The sequence below is a fragment of the Platichthys flesus genome, chromosome 21 (assembly GCF_949316205.1).
Source record: "Platichthys flesus chromosome 21, fPlaFle2.1, whole genome shotgun sequence".
NCBI classification, from domain to species: domain Eukaryota; kingdom Metazoa; phylum Chordata; class Actinopteri; order Pleuronectiformes; family Pleuronectidae; genus Platichthys; species Platichthys flesus.
The window spans coordinates 13,924,875-13,944,505 of NC_084965.1; the positions used below are offsets into that span (position 1 = coordinate 13,924,875).

Below are 19,631 nucleotides of genomic sequence, written 5' to 3' on the forward strand. Positions count from 1 at the left end.
TTATTCCTCTGTATTATTTTCCCAGGCTTCTGGAACTGAGGGATCTGAAATACCAGATGACATCAAACTGATGGGCTTTGCTCAGCTCAGCATTAATTAAACTGTTGTTCTACCTGGAACCATGACTTGCCTAAAAAAATGTGAAAATTACAACAAAAAAATAGTTCAATGCATTTTTTTTTCTTTCTATGGCTGTAAAGAAACACTACTGCCAAAGAAAAAACAGTACTGTTTCATCACTCATAGGATTCTGCGACGCCGTCTCGCTGAATTAGACGATCGGCTAAAGTACCAGAGCGTTCAGTTTAAGAACCACTCAACAACCGCGACAAAAAAAAGAAAGTTTACAGTGTATACGTAGAAGGATGAAAGTATCTCCAACGTTTAGTTTTTCTCCTTCTGGTCTCCTTCATGGTTATTTTCTCTCTTTAATTTGAGATGCATTTGCACAATCTTAACTAACACCCTTAAATCCCAATAAGTGTAACAATGCCTTATATTCATCCGAACTACTGAATGCACGTTTTGGGGGAGGTCCCCCGGCACCGTATGAAGCATTGTGTTGTCTGAAATGTACAAGTGTGGTTTCAGATGCTGAAGTGCAACTTCTTTTACTTCTTTTGAAAGGTTGGGGGGGATAAAATATTGTACACAAACCTGAAATGTGTGGATGCCAAATGCGGTCGTCAGATAGAAGTGAACAGCCTTTAATAGGCTAAGTTCTGTTCTGTGTTTATTCTATATTTCCTTGCGTCAACAAATAGTTAATAGTTAAACTTCCTGAACGTGACCTTCAGCTCAAAGCCAATTTGTTCCTAAGGACGATTTATATCTATAAAAATACGGTCACCAATATTTAACTTTGATAATTGTACTCAGTAACTGGCCATTAACTTTGAATCGACTTATAAAGACGTGCTCGTTTAAGTTTTATTGGCATCAGGATGGTTTTTGTGAAGTTAACTCAATAAACAACCCTGACCTTGTTTATTGTTACGAAGGAAAATGTCAACAAGTGCAATGGTGTGTTGTAGTTTTTACTGACACACGGGGGATTTGTTGATTAAGAAAATATTAAATATCATCAGACATGAGTCTTTATTGAAATGTAAAATAAAAATCAAATGTTTAAGAAAAAAAGACAAATAAATAGGTCACCTGTATTAATTAATTATTAGGTGATGATCAGAATTGATGTACAATGAAATCATAAACCTGATGTAGATTTGTTTATATTGGCCTCTTGTGAAAATTAATATTCTGTGATAATAGTCAAATGTTTGACAGCAGCTGAAACCACACGTGTGATCAGATGTGTCTGTTGGTATAAGTTTATGTCTGTTTGGAATAAGTTTCTCAAATCCTTAAAAACTAAACACAAAAAAAGACTTAAGTGCATATTTTGTTTATGTTGATGAAACAAGTACTTGATTTAACCTCTAATATGTAAATATTGACATTTGGCATTGATTTGTTTTTGTACTGGGTGTTTCACTCTGCCTTTTTTCTGTCTTGTGACACAATTTGTGGGTTGTGGCACCGCGTGAAGGAAAACGACCACAACGACGTCTGGCCTCGACTTCCCTCGTTCTGCAGGGCAAACTGTTACTTTTACTGTATTTCATGTATGACGTTTATTGCGGACCTTTACACGTAAAAAGAAAGACTTCAGCTCTTCACTTTTTGCCTTTTGTGGGAAAAAAAATATTAAATATAATTTTGCCGTGGAGCCACAGCTGTCTGCTCGATACGAGAGACGTTCCGATGCCCTTTTCACTTCCAATACCGTTTCTGATACCTGGACTTTACATATCTGCCGATACCGAGTACCAATCCGATATTAGTATCAACATATACAACCTATTTAAACAGCTGTATGCTACTAACCCTGTATGAAAGGGATGATTACCATCATTGTTGTATGGCCTGGCTCTGGTTAAGTAAATACACACTTTTAGTATCAATTTGAAAAACAACACTAATAAATACATCTAGAAATGCACAAGTACTTTCTTTAGCTTCGCACTACTTTGAGGTCTTGAGTTGCCATTTAATTGGGCGCACAATCTAGCCAAATTGCGGACATGTTAGCTAGCATGGGTGACGATACACTGCCCGAAACCACTTGTTCACCGATCTATAAAGAGTACTAGCTAGTAGCAGTACAGTAAAACTGCTGTTTCCAAACTAGACGGATCAGTACTTAGGTTTACGTACTCGCCGATGCCCGATCCGGCAGTAACACAGGCATTTCTGATGCTAGTACAGGTATCTGAACTTCAGGGTACTTCATACCATCCCTTCCTAAAACTATGATTGTAAACTTTTTGAATGATCAGAATTGCATTTTTGATTCAGGCCCGATCTCACCATCCTCTCATGATGAATGTGAATCTCTGTATTTGGCGCAGACGGCTGTGGCTGAAACACTCTGCTCTGTTGTATCGATCTCAAATGCCAGCAAGGTTTTACTGTTTCATTTGGTGATGTGATAATATCATAACCCTCCAAATGCTATATTGAATGATTCTTTTCTTTTGCTTGCAGATGAAATGTTAAGAGAAAATCTTTGTATTTTGACTTTAAAACGTGTAACATTTTACGCTAGCCTTAACTTGAAAATGACCAAGTGAATTTTTTTTCCCCAATTTGTTGACACGTAGAGTTTTTGATTCAGATTTTCGGTGTCTTTGAAATGAAGGCGTTGTTACACATGGAGATTAGGGGTTTGAAAACATCTGTAAAACCCCAGCGTTACACTTACGTTTCTAAGCTACAGTATTTGGTGCCATTCTCCTGGTTTTCTAACAGGATAGCTGCGCATGAGCCCTGAGAGAAAGTGCGTGTGCATGTGTGCTGTAAAGACCGAGCCCTGCTTCTAACGGAGATCTACTGGATTTTTTGTCATTCTTTCTCCAACATCAGTCTCTAGTGTCCTGCTTACATGTCTATCAAGGCCGGAGCAACCGAACAGATACAAAAAAAAAAAGAAACCTTTGTCCAGGCAATAACTCATCAAGGCTGTAATATATTTGAATTTCCCAACTCTCTTCACTTTATTTCTTTATTTTTATTTTTCCATTCTTTCATTTTCTCTGTTTTTGATCGTTTAGGAGTTCAAAGCATGTTTCTCTTCATTATTTTGAATCAATAAAGAATGAGCATATCAGCCAACTCTTAGCACTGGATGATTTATTGAAATGCATCATGTTTTGTGATTGAGAATAAGTTGTTCCAGTTAATAAAATACTATATGAGGAAAATTAACTGAAAAACAGTCACCTACATATACTGGTACTTTAATATGTTGACTGATGGCCATCGCCTTTAACCCTTCATTCTTCTGCTGTATTGTTCTTTTTGAATAGGGATATTTATCAAGTTGTAATTCAAATATTTTCCACAGTTTAAAACCTGAGTATTTCCTCCTCAGCTCTTTCTCCCTTCAAGTTCATAGTTCTCATTATCTTGACTTTTAACAATCCTTTCATCAAATGTTGAAATGGTTGCTGCATCCTGATTAGTGCACAGCGACAATATATCAAAGGCCTTTCTCCTTCTGCTTTGTTTCTGTGCTTATGTCAAGAAACATCAGTCACAGAACTACTGTTCCAATTCAAGGTCGGTGAAAAGCTTCGGAGGGGCGACGCAGACCATAGCTGCAAAGTGCATTATAGTGCAGCGTCATACCTGTTAATGACCAAAGTAAGAATCCGAAAATTAGAAGCGAGAGAAAGAGAATGTGAGAATTGTAGTTATTAGCCTAAAAACTATAAACCTCTCCTCACTTTTACGTTTAGCTCCAAAACTTAGTTTTGATCCTTGCATGACATCATTTTATCAATTCACTTAAATGTCATATTATAAGGGAAACATTTCTGTTCAGTATGAGCTCAATATTGTCTTTAAAGCTTCAATGTAATTTTGACATTTACCTTTGACCATTGCTCCAAAACTGAATCATCTAGAGATACCATGTTAAGTAATATTCCTACCAAGTTTGGTAAAAACATCCGTCTTATCTGTCCTACTGCCCTGAAGGTGGAGAATGGAGTGATTCTTCCAAATGTGCTCTCTGTGTCATCATCTGCCACACTTCTTTCCCTCTTGGACTGATGATGATGTCTGGCATTGCCTATTTGATCCATGACTGGAGGATCCTGCAGCTGGTGCTCTTCTGCCCTCTTGTCCTTGTTCTGGGAATCTTTTACTGGTCAGAAGCCTCACGTGCCACAATCATTACTTTAGATCATACTTTAGTTTTTGATTATGAATCTAAATGTCAACTAGGATTCTTCCAGAGTCAGCTCGCTGGCTCCTCACCCAGGGCAAGAAGGAGGAGGCCATAAAGGAAATCTGCAGGGCAGCAAGGTTGAATGGGAGGAAGGTCCCAGAAGACCTGGTAGACCGGGTGATCAACCTCATGCACAATGAAGCTATTAAGTAAATATATTATGATGAACAAATATACCTTAATTATTTAGCTTGGGGTTGTGGGATCATCCAAAAGAGGAACCATGCTGGACATCTTCAGGACTTCGTATCTGAGAAAACGTGCTCTCATAATGAGCTTCCTTTGGTGAGAGCTCATTTCAACCACAATCTGATCACACTTTTAAACCAATAACTTTGTGAGGGCACTGAACACATTTCTCTAACTTGATAGGTTTGCAACAAGTCTGATGTACTATGGACTGAGCCTGGGTGTTTGCAGCTTTGGTCTGGATATCTACCTCATGCAGTTCATCTTTGGTGTAGTAGAAGTTCCTGCACGTCTGGGAACTCTACCACTCATCCAGCACAGTTATCGCTGTTCTGGGAAAATTTGCAGCAACTGCCAGTTTCTCCGTTATCTATGTATACACTGCAGAGCTACACCCCACTGTTATAAGGTAAGGTAGCTATTGTCCTAGACATAATAATGTTTTATGATGCCATATTGGCTAACACTGTCTTTTTGACTCAATTACTTGAGATAGCTGATAAACCCATTATCTGTACTGGTAGGCAGAACGGTGTAGGTCTGAACTCCATGTGTGCTCATGTGGGGGGAATCCTCGCTCCACTGGTCAGACTCCTGGACGTCTACCATCACACCATCCCCATGCTAATATACGGCACCATCCCCATTGCTGCTGGAGGTTTCGCTTTGCTACTGCCTGAAACCTGCAATGTTGAACTGCAGGACCACACTGAACCAAGGTGAGTTGATGAACCTTTAATCAACCGAGCGCTTATTTCAAGAAGTTGCACATTATAATCGATTTGTTCTTATTTCAGGGAACTCAAGATCGGGACCGCTGAGATTTTATCAAATCTGGAGTTTGCACAAAAATGTAACTTATACAGGCAAAGCTTCAACGGATATGGTGTTAACAATAATTTCTTAGGATGTTTATATACACAACTTTAAATGTATTATGCTTAAGTGTTAATACGTGTAATATTTAACTTCAAATTCTTATGTCTTATATTTAAAGGCTGTGAAGATTTAGTTGGAACACAGCTGCCAGGGTCTCAGTAATACAAGTGTAAAAGTGTATCACCATGTTCCTTCTTATAGTTCTTGGACTTCTCTAATTCTGCAGGAAAGTAATGTATCTCATGTATGATGTTCATTTTTCTTTACTCACTTAAAAAGAAATTTACATTTAAATTACTGTTGAGGTTAAAAAATGACTATACAGTGAAAACCACCCACCAACATTTAATGAACCGATGATCACAGAATGCGTCATTAGATTTTTTTGGACAGTAATCTGGTTTTTAACATCGTCCGTTCGCTCTTTGTGTCGTTTAGGTTTATTATTTTTACCATCTTTCGGCATTACTGGTTTTCTTTCTACAAACCTTTCATCAATAGTTTCAAAAGATGTTAAATATATAGCTTGACACTAGGGGCCGTTGCAGATACTGTTTTGTATTCAACAACCCCAACAGTGCTTTCAGCTGATTTATATGTTGGCCCTAAAATGCAAATTTTTAAATTTATAAAATTTAATAAAACACCTGAATATCTCAGGAGCAAGAACTCAGGAAAAATCTGTTGGGATCAAACATGAATAATTGCCTGTTATTAGATAATGTGCGGCATTATGACACACATTATTTCAAAGAGAATTATACTTAAAGTGCCTTTTGGCAGAAAGTCATGTGATCATGGTACACACTTCCTCGTACACGTCTTCTTCCTCCCACAATATGTTGAGCTCTTCTACCCTGCTCATACATTTTGTTTATCAAAGAGAGGACATTAATAAAGGGACAAAAGTTCAGGTCTTAGTGTAAACACCAGGTCCAAGCCACAGATCTGGACAGCTGCACAACAGCTGGACTTATGCCTGAAGGATCCTTACATGACACATGAACCTGACAGATCATGAAAACAATGTGATTGTCAGTTTAAACATTAACTTGCAGGATGAAACTCTGAACATTTCCGACGATGCATTCTGAGGACGTACAGTCGACAATATGAGCAGCTTCGTGCTGATCCTGAAGGAGATCGGAGAGTTTGGTTTATTTCAGAAGCGTTTAGTCGCTGTGTTATGTATTCCCGGCATTTTCGTTGCATTTGATGCGATTGGACAAGTGTTTACAGGCATGAACTTCCCTCATCACTGTAACACGGACTGGATCTTGGATCGAGGAACAAACCTGACTGTGGAGAGTCAGATAAATCTCACCATCCCTTTGAACAAAGATGCAACGTATGAGAGCTGTGAAATGTTCACACCTGTGGATTGGGATTTGGAAAAGATTGAAGCATTTGGATTAACACAACAACAGGATGCATAAATGTATCAGATTACATACATACACCCAAAGATGTCTCGTAATGTCAAAGCCCTATCAGACAATATGTGATTTGTTAATATGGGCAATACAAATGCAATTTGATTGATTGATCGATTGATTGAGTAAACCATTGAATCAAAGACATAACTTAAAAACTTTGACCGAATCATGTTGAATTGTACTAATGTTTCATGTTTTACTTCCAAACTATTAATATTCTATCGATACTCAGTTTTATTGTTGGTTTTTTAAGTTCTGTCACACTATTCAAACTCACGTGCAAAGAACACACAAAAGGGAAAAGATTGAGATAAAAAGTATCAACTTTACTCCCAGTCCAGTTAATCATACATTAAATGACAGTCCAAGAAGAGCCATGTAAAAACTGGTAAGAGGCAGGAAAACTCAAGTCCAAAATACGCCTCAGAGAACTGGAATCATATATGATTATACTGAAGTTCCACTTTAGAAATTGATCAAATGGAAAGCTAATGTAGATTTGATTTCATCTGATTGGATCAAACAGGAATGATTGCGTGTATTACACAATGTGCGGCATTATGACACATTTTTATTATCATGACATTATGACAGATCATAAAAACAATGTGATTTTCAGTTTAAACATTAACTTTCAGCATAAAACTCTGGATATTTCCGACGCTGCACTCTGAGGACGTACAGTCGACAATATGAGCAGCTTCGGGCAGATCCTGAAGGAGATTGGAGAGTTTGGTTTATTTCAGAAGCGTTTAGTCGCTGTGCTATGTATTCCCAACATTTTTGTTGCATTTGATGCGATTGGACAAGTGTTTACAGGCATGAACTTCCCTCATCACTGTAACACTGACTGGATCTTGGACCGAGGACCCAACCTGACTGTGGAGAGACAGATAAATCTCACCATCCCTGTGAACAAAGATGGAAAGTATGAGAGCTGTGAAATGTTCACACCTGTGGATTGGGATTTGGAAAAGATTGAAGCATTTGGGATTAACACAACAACAGGATGCATAAATGGATCAGATTACGAGACACCCAAAGGGGCCTCCAGCATCGTGACAGATGTAAGAGAAACTTTTTTACACCACAGTGCAGATTTAAAACCCAAACAATCTCTGTATCTAGATAGAGTTGATGATGTGGTGACCACTGATGCAAATGTCCAAGTTAACATATCTACCTTTATACTATTTTCTGTTTTCAGTTTGATCTGGTTTGTGACAGGAGCAGTCTCATTGAGGTTTCACAGTCCATATTCATGGTCGGTCTCCTGGTTGGAGCGTTGGTGTTTGGGCTGATGGCTGACAGGTACCATTTGAAATTGGAAATGAATTGCAACTGAAACCTGACAGAGATTCAAACTGTGTCAGGGCTGTGTTTGGAAACCTTTTAAATTAGATTTTATTCCATGATGTATTTACTCTACACTGTACATCTGCACCTAATCCCCTTGTTTATCCAGAGATTCTTAAATACGGTACTACAACAAAAAAGATTGAAAATTACATCAAAATAAATATCATTAAGCAGTTTATGATCCTCACAGCCTGTGGTAGGAAGCTGTTCAGAAGCCTTGTTGTCCTGGTACGGATGTTTCTGAATCTCCTCCCCAATGGTAGCAGGGGAAACAGTACGCTGCTTGAAGATGTGCAGCAGGGATGGGAGAGTTCATGTTTGAAAAAAATGTGTAACAGCTCTTTATTATTATTTCTTTTTGTGTAGGTTTGGTCGACGCTTCGTGGTCCTCCTCTCGCTCCTTCAGCTACTGCTGTGTGGTGTTGTTGGTGCTTTCTCACCCAACATCTATGTCTACATCGTTATCAGATTCTTAGGTGGCATGTCAAATTCTGGCATCGGTGCAAATGCATTTGTCATAGGTGGGTACAACGTTAAAAAAATAAACTGAATGTCTTAAAACTTCATCAGAGTCACTAACACTAAAATCATTGTATTTTGTAATGTCTGGTACTTCTACCCCACAGGACCAGTCAAATACTTTGAAACCTCTAAAAATGTTGGCTTTAATCCACTGATCTGATGAACACCACAACAAAAAGTATAAATATCAATGTAGGTAGACTGCATTAGTGCTGGTGTGCAAAGAACAGTAATTTCTGTGGCAACTGTCTTGATCCTCAGAACACATGAAGATATCATATGTATAGAATTGTTGTAATATATGTAATTAGTACAATGAAACAAACCCCTGGGACTTTTGTTTATCTATTCAACTTATCACATTTTAGTGTTTCAAGTGACATTGCAAAAGCATTGGTTCATAGGTAAATGATAACTTGCACAAACACACAAACAATCGTGCAAAAGAAGCATAAAAAAGGAAATTGTGAATGATGCCTTTTCTGTCTCATCTGTCCTTCTGCTCTGAAGGTGGAGAATGGAGTGATTCTTCCAAGTTTGCTCTCTGTACCGTCGCCGCCCACTCTTCATTTCCTCTTGGACTGATGATAATGTCTGGCATTGCCTATCTGATCCATGACTGGAGGATCCTGCAGCTGGTGCTCTTCTGCCCTCTTGTCCTTGTTCTGGGACTATTTTACTGGTCAGTTGCCTCACATGCCACATTCATTACTTGCTTTCTAAAAACAATAAAGTATATATTTTAGTTTGTGATCGTGGATCTATACGTCCACCAGGGTTCTTCCAGAGTCAGCTCGCTGGCTCCTCACCCAGGGCAAGAAGAAGGAGGCCATAAAGGAAATCTGCAGGGCAGCTAAGGTGAATGGGAGGAAGGTCCCAGAAGACCTGATAGAGAGGGTGAGTAAACTCAAGCACAATGAAGCCCAATAAACTGAAGTAAATAGAGACTAACTGAAATATAAACCTTGATTCTTAAGCTGGAGGCTGCAGGAACATCCAAAACAGGAAACATGTTGGACATCTTCAGGATCTCCTATCTGAGAAAACGTGCTCTTGTAATGAGCTTCATCTGGTGAGAGTTAATTTCAAACACAACCTGCCCATTGGCCTTGTTTGAACTTTAAGGCTTCATTTTCAGACATTTCACCATCGACAAGAATGTCGATGGTGAAATAGGTTATGAGGGGGCGGTGTGGCCTAGTGGTTAGAGTGGTGGTTCTTCGACAAGAAGGTTGCCGGTTCAAACCCCACTCTCTCCAATCTGCATGCCGAAGTGTCCTTGGCAAGATACTGAACCCCTAAATGGCCCCTCATGAATGTTGAGTGTACTAATTGTAAGTCGCTTTGGACAAAAGCGTCAGCTCATCAAATGACATGTTATGTAATGTAATGACGGAAGAAGTTCACAAATACGGACAAAATGCACGTAGAAAGAAGCAGACTCCCACTGCTTCTTTATAAATAAATATGACGGAAGAAGTGCACAAATACGGACAAAATGCACGTAGAAAGAAGCAGACTCCCACTGCTTCTTTATAAATATCTACGATTAAGTTTAAATAAGCCTATAGGGAAGCATTGGCTGTCTGACAAAATGCAAGGGCTTGATTTTCAATACTTTTACAAGTAAATCAAAGACCATAAAAAGTTGTCTGATTCTTCTTAGCATCAGACAACGACGGATATGTACGTCATAGGTGTACCAGGTATACCCAAATGGGAGAAGATCCTCGGGTAGACCCAGAACTCGCTGGAGGGATTTCATATTCCAACTAGACTGGGAATGACTCAGAATCCTCAGGAATAGCTGGCGAGTGTGGCTGTGAAGATGGATGTCTGGAATACTTTATTTGACAAGTTACTTCCATGATCCTAGCCCGCGTAAGTTTGCAAAAGTTAGATTGCAACAGATGTTCTGTTTTATTATAACAATTACAGATACTGTCACTACATGCATCTTATGCCATGGCCAATAGGGGTTTAAATGAGCCCGCTGCAGCAACCCACTGAACCACTAATTCAAATAAACCAAAGAAATTGTTGTTATCTCTGAAGAAATGTCCCCCCCCCCCCCCTCACCCCCCCCTTGATAGGTTTGCAACTAATCTGATGTACTACGGACTGAGCCTGAATGTCGGCAACTTTGGTCTGGATATCTACCTCACGCAGTTCATCTTTGGTCTCGTAGAAATTCCTGCATATCTGGGCACTTTACCATTCATCCAGCACTTTGGGAGGAGGATATGTCAATCTGGGGTGCTGATCTTTGCAGGATGTGCTTGTCTTGGGACACTTGTGATTCCAAAAGGTAATGTGTTGTACTCAACAGTCTGGAACATATAGTGACCGGATAATGTAATTTACAGTATATGCGTGTGAAATGTGTTTATCCTATAGATCTTCCTCAAGTCGTAACAGCCATCGCTGTTCTTGGAAAATTTGCAGTATCTGCCTCTTTCTCAATAGTCTATGTTTACACCGCAGAACTATACCCAACCGTTGTGAGGTAGGTATTGTCCAAAATGTAAGATTTAAAATCTGATATTATGTCATATTGCCTCTTTTGCTTTTATTACTTAAGACGACCATGATCTTTACTGGTAGGCAGAATGGTGTAGGTCTAAGCACCATGTGTAGTTGTGTGGGGGGTATCCTTGCTCCACTGGTCAGACTCCTGGACGTCTACCATTACACCATCTCCATGCTAATATACGGCACCATCACCATTGCTGCTGGAGGTTTCTGTTTACTGCTGCCTGAAACCTGCAATGTTGAACTGCAGGACCACACTGAACCAAGGTGAATTGATGAACCTTTTATCAAGAAAATACTTGTTTTTCATTGAACAAGACCAAATTAATTGTGTGTAATAATGCTCTTGTTTTCAATTTCAGGGAACCTGAGAATGGATCTGCTGAGATTTCATGTAATTTAGAAAAGAGCACAGAATTGTAATTCACATGAGCAAACCAGGATCAGAGTCTATAATATCAGGAACAGTAGCATGTTTCCACTTAACTAATACAGTGGTAACAGTAATTTGTCAGATCAACCTTGATCAGGTGACCAAAATAATCTCAGGTTCTAAACAAATAACTTGTATCTAAGATCCCATCCCTACAAAATTATTTAAAGAAATTCTGCACCTAGCTGATAGTACTTTACTGAACATAATCGACCTGTCATTATCATCAGGATATGTTACTTTAGACATAAATTATCTAATGATATAGCTGCACAAGACAACATTGCCCTTGCTTCAAATGAAGCAGTCAGGAACTTGGGAGTGATCTTCGATCCCGATATGTCCTTTAATTCTCACTTAAACTTATGTCTAGGACTCCCTTCTTCACTTGCTTAATATCTAAAAAATAAGATATATTCTTCCACAAAAAGATGCAGAAAAAGACTCCACGCATTTGTTACATACAGACTTCTGTCCTTCCTGGTAGAGCGATCCCTCACATGTGGCTGTCTCTGAGGTTTCCATGTTGTTTTTACCCTGTTTAAGGTTTTTTAGTAGCTTTTCATTACACTTGTTGAGGGTTAAATGCAGAGGATGTCACACCTTGTTCAAGCCCTATGACACAACATGTGATTTGTGAATGGGTTACACCAATAAAATTTGATTGATGATTGATTAAAACTTAGTCGAATCATGTTGAATTGTACTAATGTTTCATGTTCTACTTCCAAACTAAAACATCTGTTGAAACTCGGTTTAACTGTTTCTTTTTGAAGTTCTGTCACACTAATCAGACGCACATGCAGAGAACACACTGGGGGCCAAAGTTTGAGATAAAAGTTTAACCTTTACTCCCAGTCCAGCTAATCATACGTGAAATGACAGTCCAAGAAGAGCAATGTAAAACTGGTAAGAGGCAGGGAAACTCATGTCCAAAATACGCCTCAGAGAACTGGAATCATATATGATTATACAGAAGTTCCACTTTAGAAATTGATCAAATGGAAAGCTCATGTAGATTTGTTTTCATCTGATTGGATCAAACATAAATACTTGCCTGTTATTATACAATGTGGGGCATTATGACACACATTAAGTCGTAAAAAGAATCACTCTTACAGTATCTGTTGGCAGAAAGTCATGTGATCATAGTACACACTATCCTCTTCCTCCCACAATATGTTGAGCTCTTCTACCCTGCTCATACATTTTGCTGATCAAAGAGAGGACATTAATAAAGGGACAAAAGTTCAGGTTTTGTAGTAAACACCAGGTCTAAGCCACAGATCTGGACAGCTGCACAACAGCTGGAATTATGCCTGAAGGATCCTTACATGACACATGAACCTGACAGATCATAAAAACAATGTGATTGTCAGTTTAAACATTAACTTGCAGGATGAAACTCTGGACATTTCTGACGATGCATTCTGAGGACGTACAGTCGACAATATGAGCAGCTTCGGGCAGATCTTGAAGGAGATCGGAGAGTTTGGTTTATTTCAGAAGCGTTTAGTCGCTGTGCTATGTATTCCCGGCATTTTCGTTGCATTTGATGCGATTGGACAAGTGTTTACAGGCATGAACTTCCCTCATCACTGTAACACTGACTGGATCTTGGACCGAGGACCCAACCTGACTGTGGAGAGACAGATAAATCTCACCATCCCTGTGAACAAAGATGAAACGTATGAGAGCTGTGAAATGTTCACACCTGTGGATTGGGATTTGGAAAAGATTGAAGCATTTGGGATTAACACAACAACAGGATGCATAAATGGATCAGATTATGAGACACCCAAAGGTGCCTCCAGCATCGTGACAGATGTAAGAGAAACTTGTTCACACTTCAGAACAAAACAATATATATATGACTTGTACTTATTGATTTAGAATAAGCTAGAGTGTGAAGAACTGTGCAAGATAGGCAGACAGAATTATAATCGTTGGGTGATTTAAAAATAATAAAACTGATTTATACCTATGCAATATATTTGGACAGACTCATACCGTGCAGATTTAAAAAACCTAACAATCTCTGTATCTAGATAGAGTTGATATTGGAGTCACCACTGATGCAAAGGTCCAAGTTATCATGTCCACTTTTATACTGTTTTCTGTTTTCAGTTTGATCTGGTTTGTGACAGGAGCAGTCTCATTGAGGTTTCACAGTCTATATTCATGGTTGGTCTCCTGGTTGGAGCGTTGGTGTTTGGGCTAATGGCTGACAGGTACCATTTGAAATTAGAAATGAATTGCAACTGAAACCTGACTGGGTAGTGCTGCTTGAAGAGGTGCAGCAGGGATGGGAGAGTTCATGTTTGAAGAAAATGTATAACAGCTCTTTATTATTATTTCTTTTTGTGTAGGTTTGGTCGACGCTTCGTGGTCCTCCTCTCCTTTCTTCAGCTACTGCTGTGTACTGTCGCTGCTGCTTTCTCACCCAACATCTATGTCTACATCGTTATCAGATTCTTAGGTGGCATGTCAAATTCTGGCATCGGTGCAAATGCATTTGTCATAGGTGGGTACAATGTTAAAAAACAGAAGCTGAATGCCTTGATACTTCATCAGAGTCACTAAATATCAACGTAAAGGTAGACTGCATTAGTGCTAGTGTGCAAAGAGCAGTACTTTCTGTGGCGACTGTCTTGATCCTCAGAACACATGAAGATATATGTATAAGATTGTTGTAATATTTGTAATTAGTACAATGAAACAAACCCTTGGGACTTTTGTTTATCTATTCAACTTATCACATTTTAGTGTTTCAAGTGACATTGCAAAAGCATTGGTTCATAGGTAAATGATAACTTGCATAAATACACACACACACGTGCCAAAGAAGCAAGAAGTAGGAAATTGTGAATGATGCCTTTCTGTCTCATCTGTCCTTCTGCTATGAAGGTGGAGAATGGAGTGATTCTTCCAAGTTTGCTCTCTGTACCGTCGCCGCCCAATCTACATTTCCTCTTGGACTAATGATAATGTCTGGCATTGCCTATCTGATCCGTGACTGGAGGATCCTGCAGCTGGTGCTCTTCTGCCCTCTTGTCCTTGTTCTGGGACTATTTTACTGGTCAGTTGCCTCACGTGTCAAATTCAATACTTTTTTTCTAAAAACAATAAAAATATATATTTCAGTTTGTGATCGTGGATCTATACGTCCACCAGGATTCTTCCAGAGTCAGCTCGCTGGCTCCTCACCCAGGGCAGGGAGAAGGAGGCCATAAAGGAAATCTGCAGGGCAGCTAAGGTGAATGGGAGGAAGGTCCCAGAAGACCTGAAAGAGAGGGTGAGATACCTCAAGCACAATGAAGCACAATAAAGTGAAGTAAATAGAGACTAACTGAAATATAAACCTTGATTGTTTAGCTTGAGGCTGCAGGAACATCCAAAAGAGGAAACATGTTGGACATCTTCAGGATCTCCTACCTGAGAAAACGTGCTCTTGTAATGAGCTTCATCTGGTGAGAGTTTATTTCAACCACAACCTGCTCATTGGCCTTGTTTGAATTTTAAGGCTTCATTTTCAGACATTTCGGACAACGACAAGCATGTTGATGGTGTTCACAAATACGGACAACATTAACAACATTACAAAGACTCTCACTGTTTCTACATAAATATCTACGATTAAGCTTAAATAGGCCTTAAGGGAAGCATTGGCTCTCCGACAAAATGCAATGGCTTGATTTTCAATACTTTTACAAGTAAATTAAAGTCCACAAAAAGTTGTTTAATGCTTCTTGGGCACCTTACGTCGTAGGTTTACCAGGCATACCCAAATGGGGAAGACCCTCGGGTAGCCCCAGAACTCGCTGGAGGGATTACATATTCCACCTAGCCTGGGAATTACTTAGAATCCTCAGGAATAACTGGGAAGTGTGGCTGGGAAGAGGAATGTCTGGAATACTTTATTTGGCAAGTTACCTCCATGATCCTAGCACTCGTAAGTTTGCAAAAAGTATGATTGCAATTCATCAGAAGTTCTGTTTTATTATGACAAATACAGATACTGTCACTTAATGCATCTTTACTATGGAAATTAGGGGTTTCAGTGAGACCCCTGCAGCAACCCAGTGAACCACTAATGCTAATAAAACTCGTGATCGCTGAATACATGTATCCCCCCCCCCCCTTGATAGGTTTGCAACTAATCTGATGTACTATGGACTGAGCCTGAATGTCGGCAACTTTGGTCTGGATATCTACCTCACGCAGTTCATCTTTGGTCTCGTAGAAATTCCTGCATATCTGGGCACTTTACCATTCATCCAGCACTTTGGGAGGAGGATATGTCAATCTGGGGTGCTGATCTTTGCAGGATGTGCTTGTCTTGGGACACTTGTGATTCCAAAAGGTAATGTGTTGTACTCAACAGTCTGGAACATATAATGACCAGATCATGTAATTCATATGCGTGTGAAATGTGTTTATCCTTTAGATCTTCCTCAAGTCGTAACAGCCATCGCTGTTCTTGGAAAATTTGCAGTAACTGCCTCTTTCTCGATAGTCTATGTTTACACGGCAGAACTATACCCGACCGTTGTGAGGTAGGTATTGTCCCAAATGTAAAATTTTAAATCCAGTATTATGTCAAATTGCCTCTTTTGCTTTTATTACTTAAGACGACCATGATCTTTACTGGTAGGCAGAATGGTGTAGGTCTAAGCACCATGTGTAGTTGTGTGGGGGGTATCCTGGCTCCACTGGTCAGACTCCTGGACGTCTACCATTACACCATCTCCATGCTAATATACGGCACCATCACCATTGCTGCTGGAGGTTTCTGTTTACTACTGCCTGAAACCTGCAATGTTGAACTGCAGGACCACACTGAACCAAGGTGATGAACCTTTTATCAAGAAAAAAAAACGTATTTTTCGTAGAACAAGACCAAATTAATTGTGTGTAATAATGATCTTGTTTTCATTTTCAGGGAACCTGACAATGGAACTGCTGAGATGTTATGTTATTTAGAAAAGAGCACAAAATTGTAATTCAAATGAGCAAAACAGATTTCAGAGTCTATAATATCAGGAACAGTAACGTGTTTCCACTTAACTGATACAGTAGTAACAGTAATTGCCCAGATCAACCTTGATTAGCTGAACAAAATAATCTCATGTTCTTAAACGAACAACTTGTATCTTAGATCCCATTCCTTTAAACTAGCTGTAATCAAACCCCTTCTCATGAAATCCGCCCTGGACCCGGAGGTTTTAGCCAACTACAGACCGATGTCCAAGCTCCTGTTGGGACAATGTCTCCGTGAAACTAAAGGCCCACGCTTAGGCCTATATGTGTAGAGAAGGCCTGAAAACCAACATGGTCCCTTTGTTCAGGAGAACTATCAGGAAGCCAAGAACTCATCTCCCAGGATGTAGCAGTCCTTTTGTTCCGGACAGTTTCACCCAGAGGTGTGAAAAAGCCAACAGGGTCAACTCCAATTGATCACTCTGGCCCCATGACCTGTGAGGACACCGGGCCAATATAAGGACGGATCTCCCTCTCCTCAATCTCTTTCCATCAACCTTCCCAGGAGAAGGCTGCCGGCCTTTCTTCTCCTGCACCGCAGAGGGGGGAGCCTGGCATCTTCTCTTCGCATCCAAATCTACGAGAGGAGCGTAAAAGTCTAGCTCCCAGCTCATCTTCTCAAGGAAACCTCCTCTCAAATCAAGTTCTTCCAAACTCCTAGCAGCGACTCAATGTCCTACAGGTAGGATTCAACAAGCAAGAGAGTCCCACAGCTCAACAGAACTGCGAGAACTTAACCACACAAAGCCAGAAGACTTCACACAACCGGCAGGACAGAGGGTAACTGCACAGCAACTTCATTTCTCCCCTTCTAAGGACTGGTAACATACTAGGCTTAATACTTATAATAGGCTAAGCAATACTGTTTATTCAATTCTGTGTGATGTCTATGAGTTTGATACGTGTTTGACATTTTGGGTTATAAGTAATTCGAAAGTAAGGTTAGTTTGTAATGCTCTTCATGGTCTTTCATTGCATTTCAGTCTACCCGTTTTGTCTGATTTAGCACCAACACAGATACAAGCACTTCACCTGCTATCGGTCGTAAAGCAACTTCAGAAGAAAGGGGGGGGATGCAAATTTTCGGGTGGCCAGTGACCATCTTGAAAGCATGCTGAGGAAGCTGTGAGCTTTTAATTAAGCCACAAATTTTGGAAGCACACTGACTTACATAGGCACACACACTCACACACACATCTTTGTTTAGTTAGTACGTTTGCTAGTAATTTGTGTTATTATACTTTATTATATTCATAATAATTGTTTTCTTTCACAAATGTTCTTTCATTAATGTTGCATAAGTTCATTTTGCCAACCTATATACTGTCAAGAACTCCATAACCTGCACTGTTCCTTATATAATTTTTAATAGTTATTGAGATTTCTAATAGAGCTAGATTTAAATGAGACTGTTCTTAATCAATAAATTGGCTATCCTTTCCCTTCTTTTGAAGGGTGGTGCCCCGAGGTAACTTTAACCAATTAAAGTTATGATTAAATATTTAAAATATTATTGTTTTATATTTTATTTTGATAACCAAATTTATTGAATGCCGAAAGGAACACCATTTTATGGTATCACTTTTAAAGCATTATTGCACAACACTCCCCTTCCTGTCTAAAATCCTTGAAAAAGTTGTAGCCAATCAGCTGTGTGAATTTCTCAAGGAAAGTAATATATATGAAAACTTTCAGTTGGGGTATAGAGTTAATCACAGCACTGAGACAGCCTAAGCAAAAGTCACTTATGACCCTCCAATAGCTTCTGATCAGGGCTTTGTGTCTGTCGTCGTTCTGTTAGATCTTAGTGCAGCATTCGACACGATTTTCCATCACATCTTATTACAGAGACTACAACAGTTAATTAGCATTAAAGGAACCGCCCTGAACTGGTTTAAATCATATCTCTCAGATAAATTCCATTCGTCCAAATTAATGATGAGTCTGTGCGCAATTAAGTTAACCAAGGTGTTCCATAGGGCTCTGTGCTCAGCCAAATTTTATTCTCATTGTATGAGCTTCCATTAGGAAAAATGATCGGGACACACTCGGTAAATCTCCACTGCTATGCGGATGACACCCAGTTATACTTGTCATTAAAAGCTGATCAATGTAATTAATTCACTTAACTCCAAGCATGTCTCAAGGACTTAATAACCTGGATGACCCACAATTTTCTCTATTTAAACTCAGATATAACAGAGGTTCTAATACTTGGCCCTAAACACTGTAGAGATACATTATCTAATGATATAGCTGCACTGGACGACATTGCCTATGCTTCCAATGAAACAATCAGGAACTTGGGAGCGATCTTCGATCCCGATTTGTCCTTAAATGCTCGTTAAAACTTATTTCTAGGACCGCCTTCTTCACTTGCTTAATATCTAAAAAATAAGATATGTTGTTTCTCAAAAAGATGCAGAAAAAGTAGTCCACCCCTTTGTTACATCCAGACTTCTGTCCTTCCTTGGAGAGGGATCCCACACATGTGGCTCTCTATGAGGTTTCCACGTTCTAATTTTTTTTTATTAGTTTTTCACTTCACTTGTTTAGGGTTTAGTGCACAGCTTGTCAAAGCCCTATGAGACAAATTGTGATTTGTGAATGGGCTATACGAATACAATTTGATTGAACATAAAAAAAAATATAACTTTAAAACTTTGACCAAATCATTTTGAATTGCAATAATGTTTCATGTTTAACTTCCAAACTATTAATAAAATGACAAAACTCAGATTTCTTGTTGGTTTTTGAAGTTCTGTCACACTATTCAGACTCACGTGCAAAGATCAAACAGAGGGCCAAAGTTTGAGATAAAAGTATAAACTTTACTCCCAGTCTAGCATATCATTCATGAAATGACAGTCCAAGAAGAGCCATTTAAAACTGGTAAGAGGCAGGGAAACTTAAGTCCAAAATAGGGTGCAGAGAACTGGAATCTCAT

The 19,631-nt window shown here is 39.3% G+C and overlaps 4 protein-coding genes across 5 annotated transcripts in view; all 4 read left to right on the top strand.

Moving 5' to 3' along the window:
* oxsr1b (oxidative stress responsive kinase 1b) overlaps positions 1-3,174 on the top strand; it is a 34,721-nt gene extending 31,547 nt beyond the window's left edge. For both annotated transcript variants that reach the window (XM_062379595.1, XM_062379596.1), the window contains exon 18: positions 26-3,174. In XM_062379595.1, coding sequence (XP_062235579.1) covers positions 26-100 — 75 coding nt within the window. In that variant the 3' untranslated portion in view covers positions 101-3,174. The remainder of the gene's footprint in view (positions 1-25) is intronic.
* On the top strand, positions 2,097-5,487 carry LOC133933069 (solute carrier family 22 member 13-like). The gene is given in 8 exon segments (XM_062380021.1): positions 2,097-2,100; positions 4,042-4,213; positions 4,291-4,411; positions 4,485-4,579; positions 4,667-4,801; positions 4,803-4,892; positions 5,008-5,202; positions 5,481-5,487. Coding segments are annotated over 8 exon segments (819 nt in total).
* Positions 5,488-7,473: 1,986 nt separating this feature from the next.
* LOC133932832 (solute carrier family 22 member 13-like) lies at positions 7,474-12,376 on the top strand. Its single transcript, XM_062379699.1, has 10 exons — positions 7,474-7,865; positions 8,006-8,109; positions 8,524-8,678; positions 9,190-9,361; positions 9,456-9,576; positions 9,657-9,751; positions 10,773-10,987; positions 11,077-11,185; positions 11,284-11,478; positions 11,574-12,376. Exons 1-10 carry the CDS (start codon positions 7,491-7,493, stop codon positions 11,632-11,634), a joined length of 1,602 nt encoding a protein of 533 aa, XP_062235683.1. The 5' UTR covers positions 7,474-7,490; the 3' UTR covers positions 11,635-12,376.
* Positions 12,377-12,956: 580 nt separating this feature from the next.
* On the top strand, positions 12,957-17,886 carry LOC133932814 (solute carrier family 22 member 13-like). The gene is made up of 10 exons (XM_062379670.1): positions 12,957-13,471; positions 13,772-13,875; positions 14,014-14,168; positions 14,552-14,723; positions 14,819-14,939; positions 15,020-15,114; positions 15,793-16,007; positions 16,092-16,200; positions 16,299-16,493; positions 16,587-17,886. Exons 1-10 carry the CDS (start codon positions 13,097-13,099, stop codon positions 16,645-16,647), a joined length of 1,602 nt encoding a protein of 533 aa, XP_062235654.1. The 5' UTR covers positions 12,957-13,096; the 3' UTR covers positions 16,648-17,886.
* The last annotated feature ends 1,745 nt before the right edge of the window (positions 17,887-19,631 follow it).

Bases quoted from the DNA above. Each gene is read 5' to 3' on its own strand.
- LOC133932832 (XM_062379699.1), top strand. From the start codon at position 7,491: ATGAGCAGCTTCGGGCAGATCCTGAAGGAGATTGGAGAGTTTGGTTTA. The intron at 8,679-9,189 runs GTGGGTACAACG...TCTGCTCTGAAG, and splicing joins TGCAAATGCATTTGTCATAG to GTGGAGAATGGAGTGATTCT. The intron at 9,577-9,656 runs GTGAGTAAACTC...TTGATTCTTAAG, and splicing joins CAGAAGACCTGATAGAGAGG to CTGGAGGCTGCAGGAACATC.
- LOC133932814 (XM_062379670.1), top strand. From the start codon at position 13,097: ATGAGCAGCTTCGGGCAGATCTTGAAGGAGATCGGAGAGTTTGGTTTA. The intron at 14,169-14,551 runs GTGGGTACAATG...TCTGCTATGAAG, and splicing joins TGCAAATGCATTTGTCATAG to GTGGAGAATGGAGTGATTCT. The intron at 16,201-16,298 runs GTAGGTATTGTC...CTTTACTGGTAG, and splicing joins CTATACCCGACCGTTGTGAG to GCAGAATGGTGTAGGTCTAA.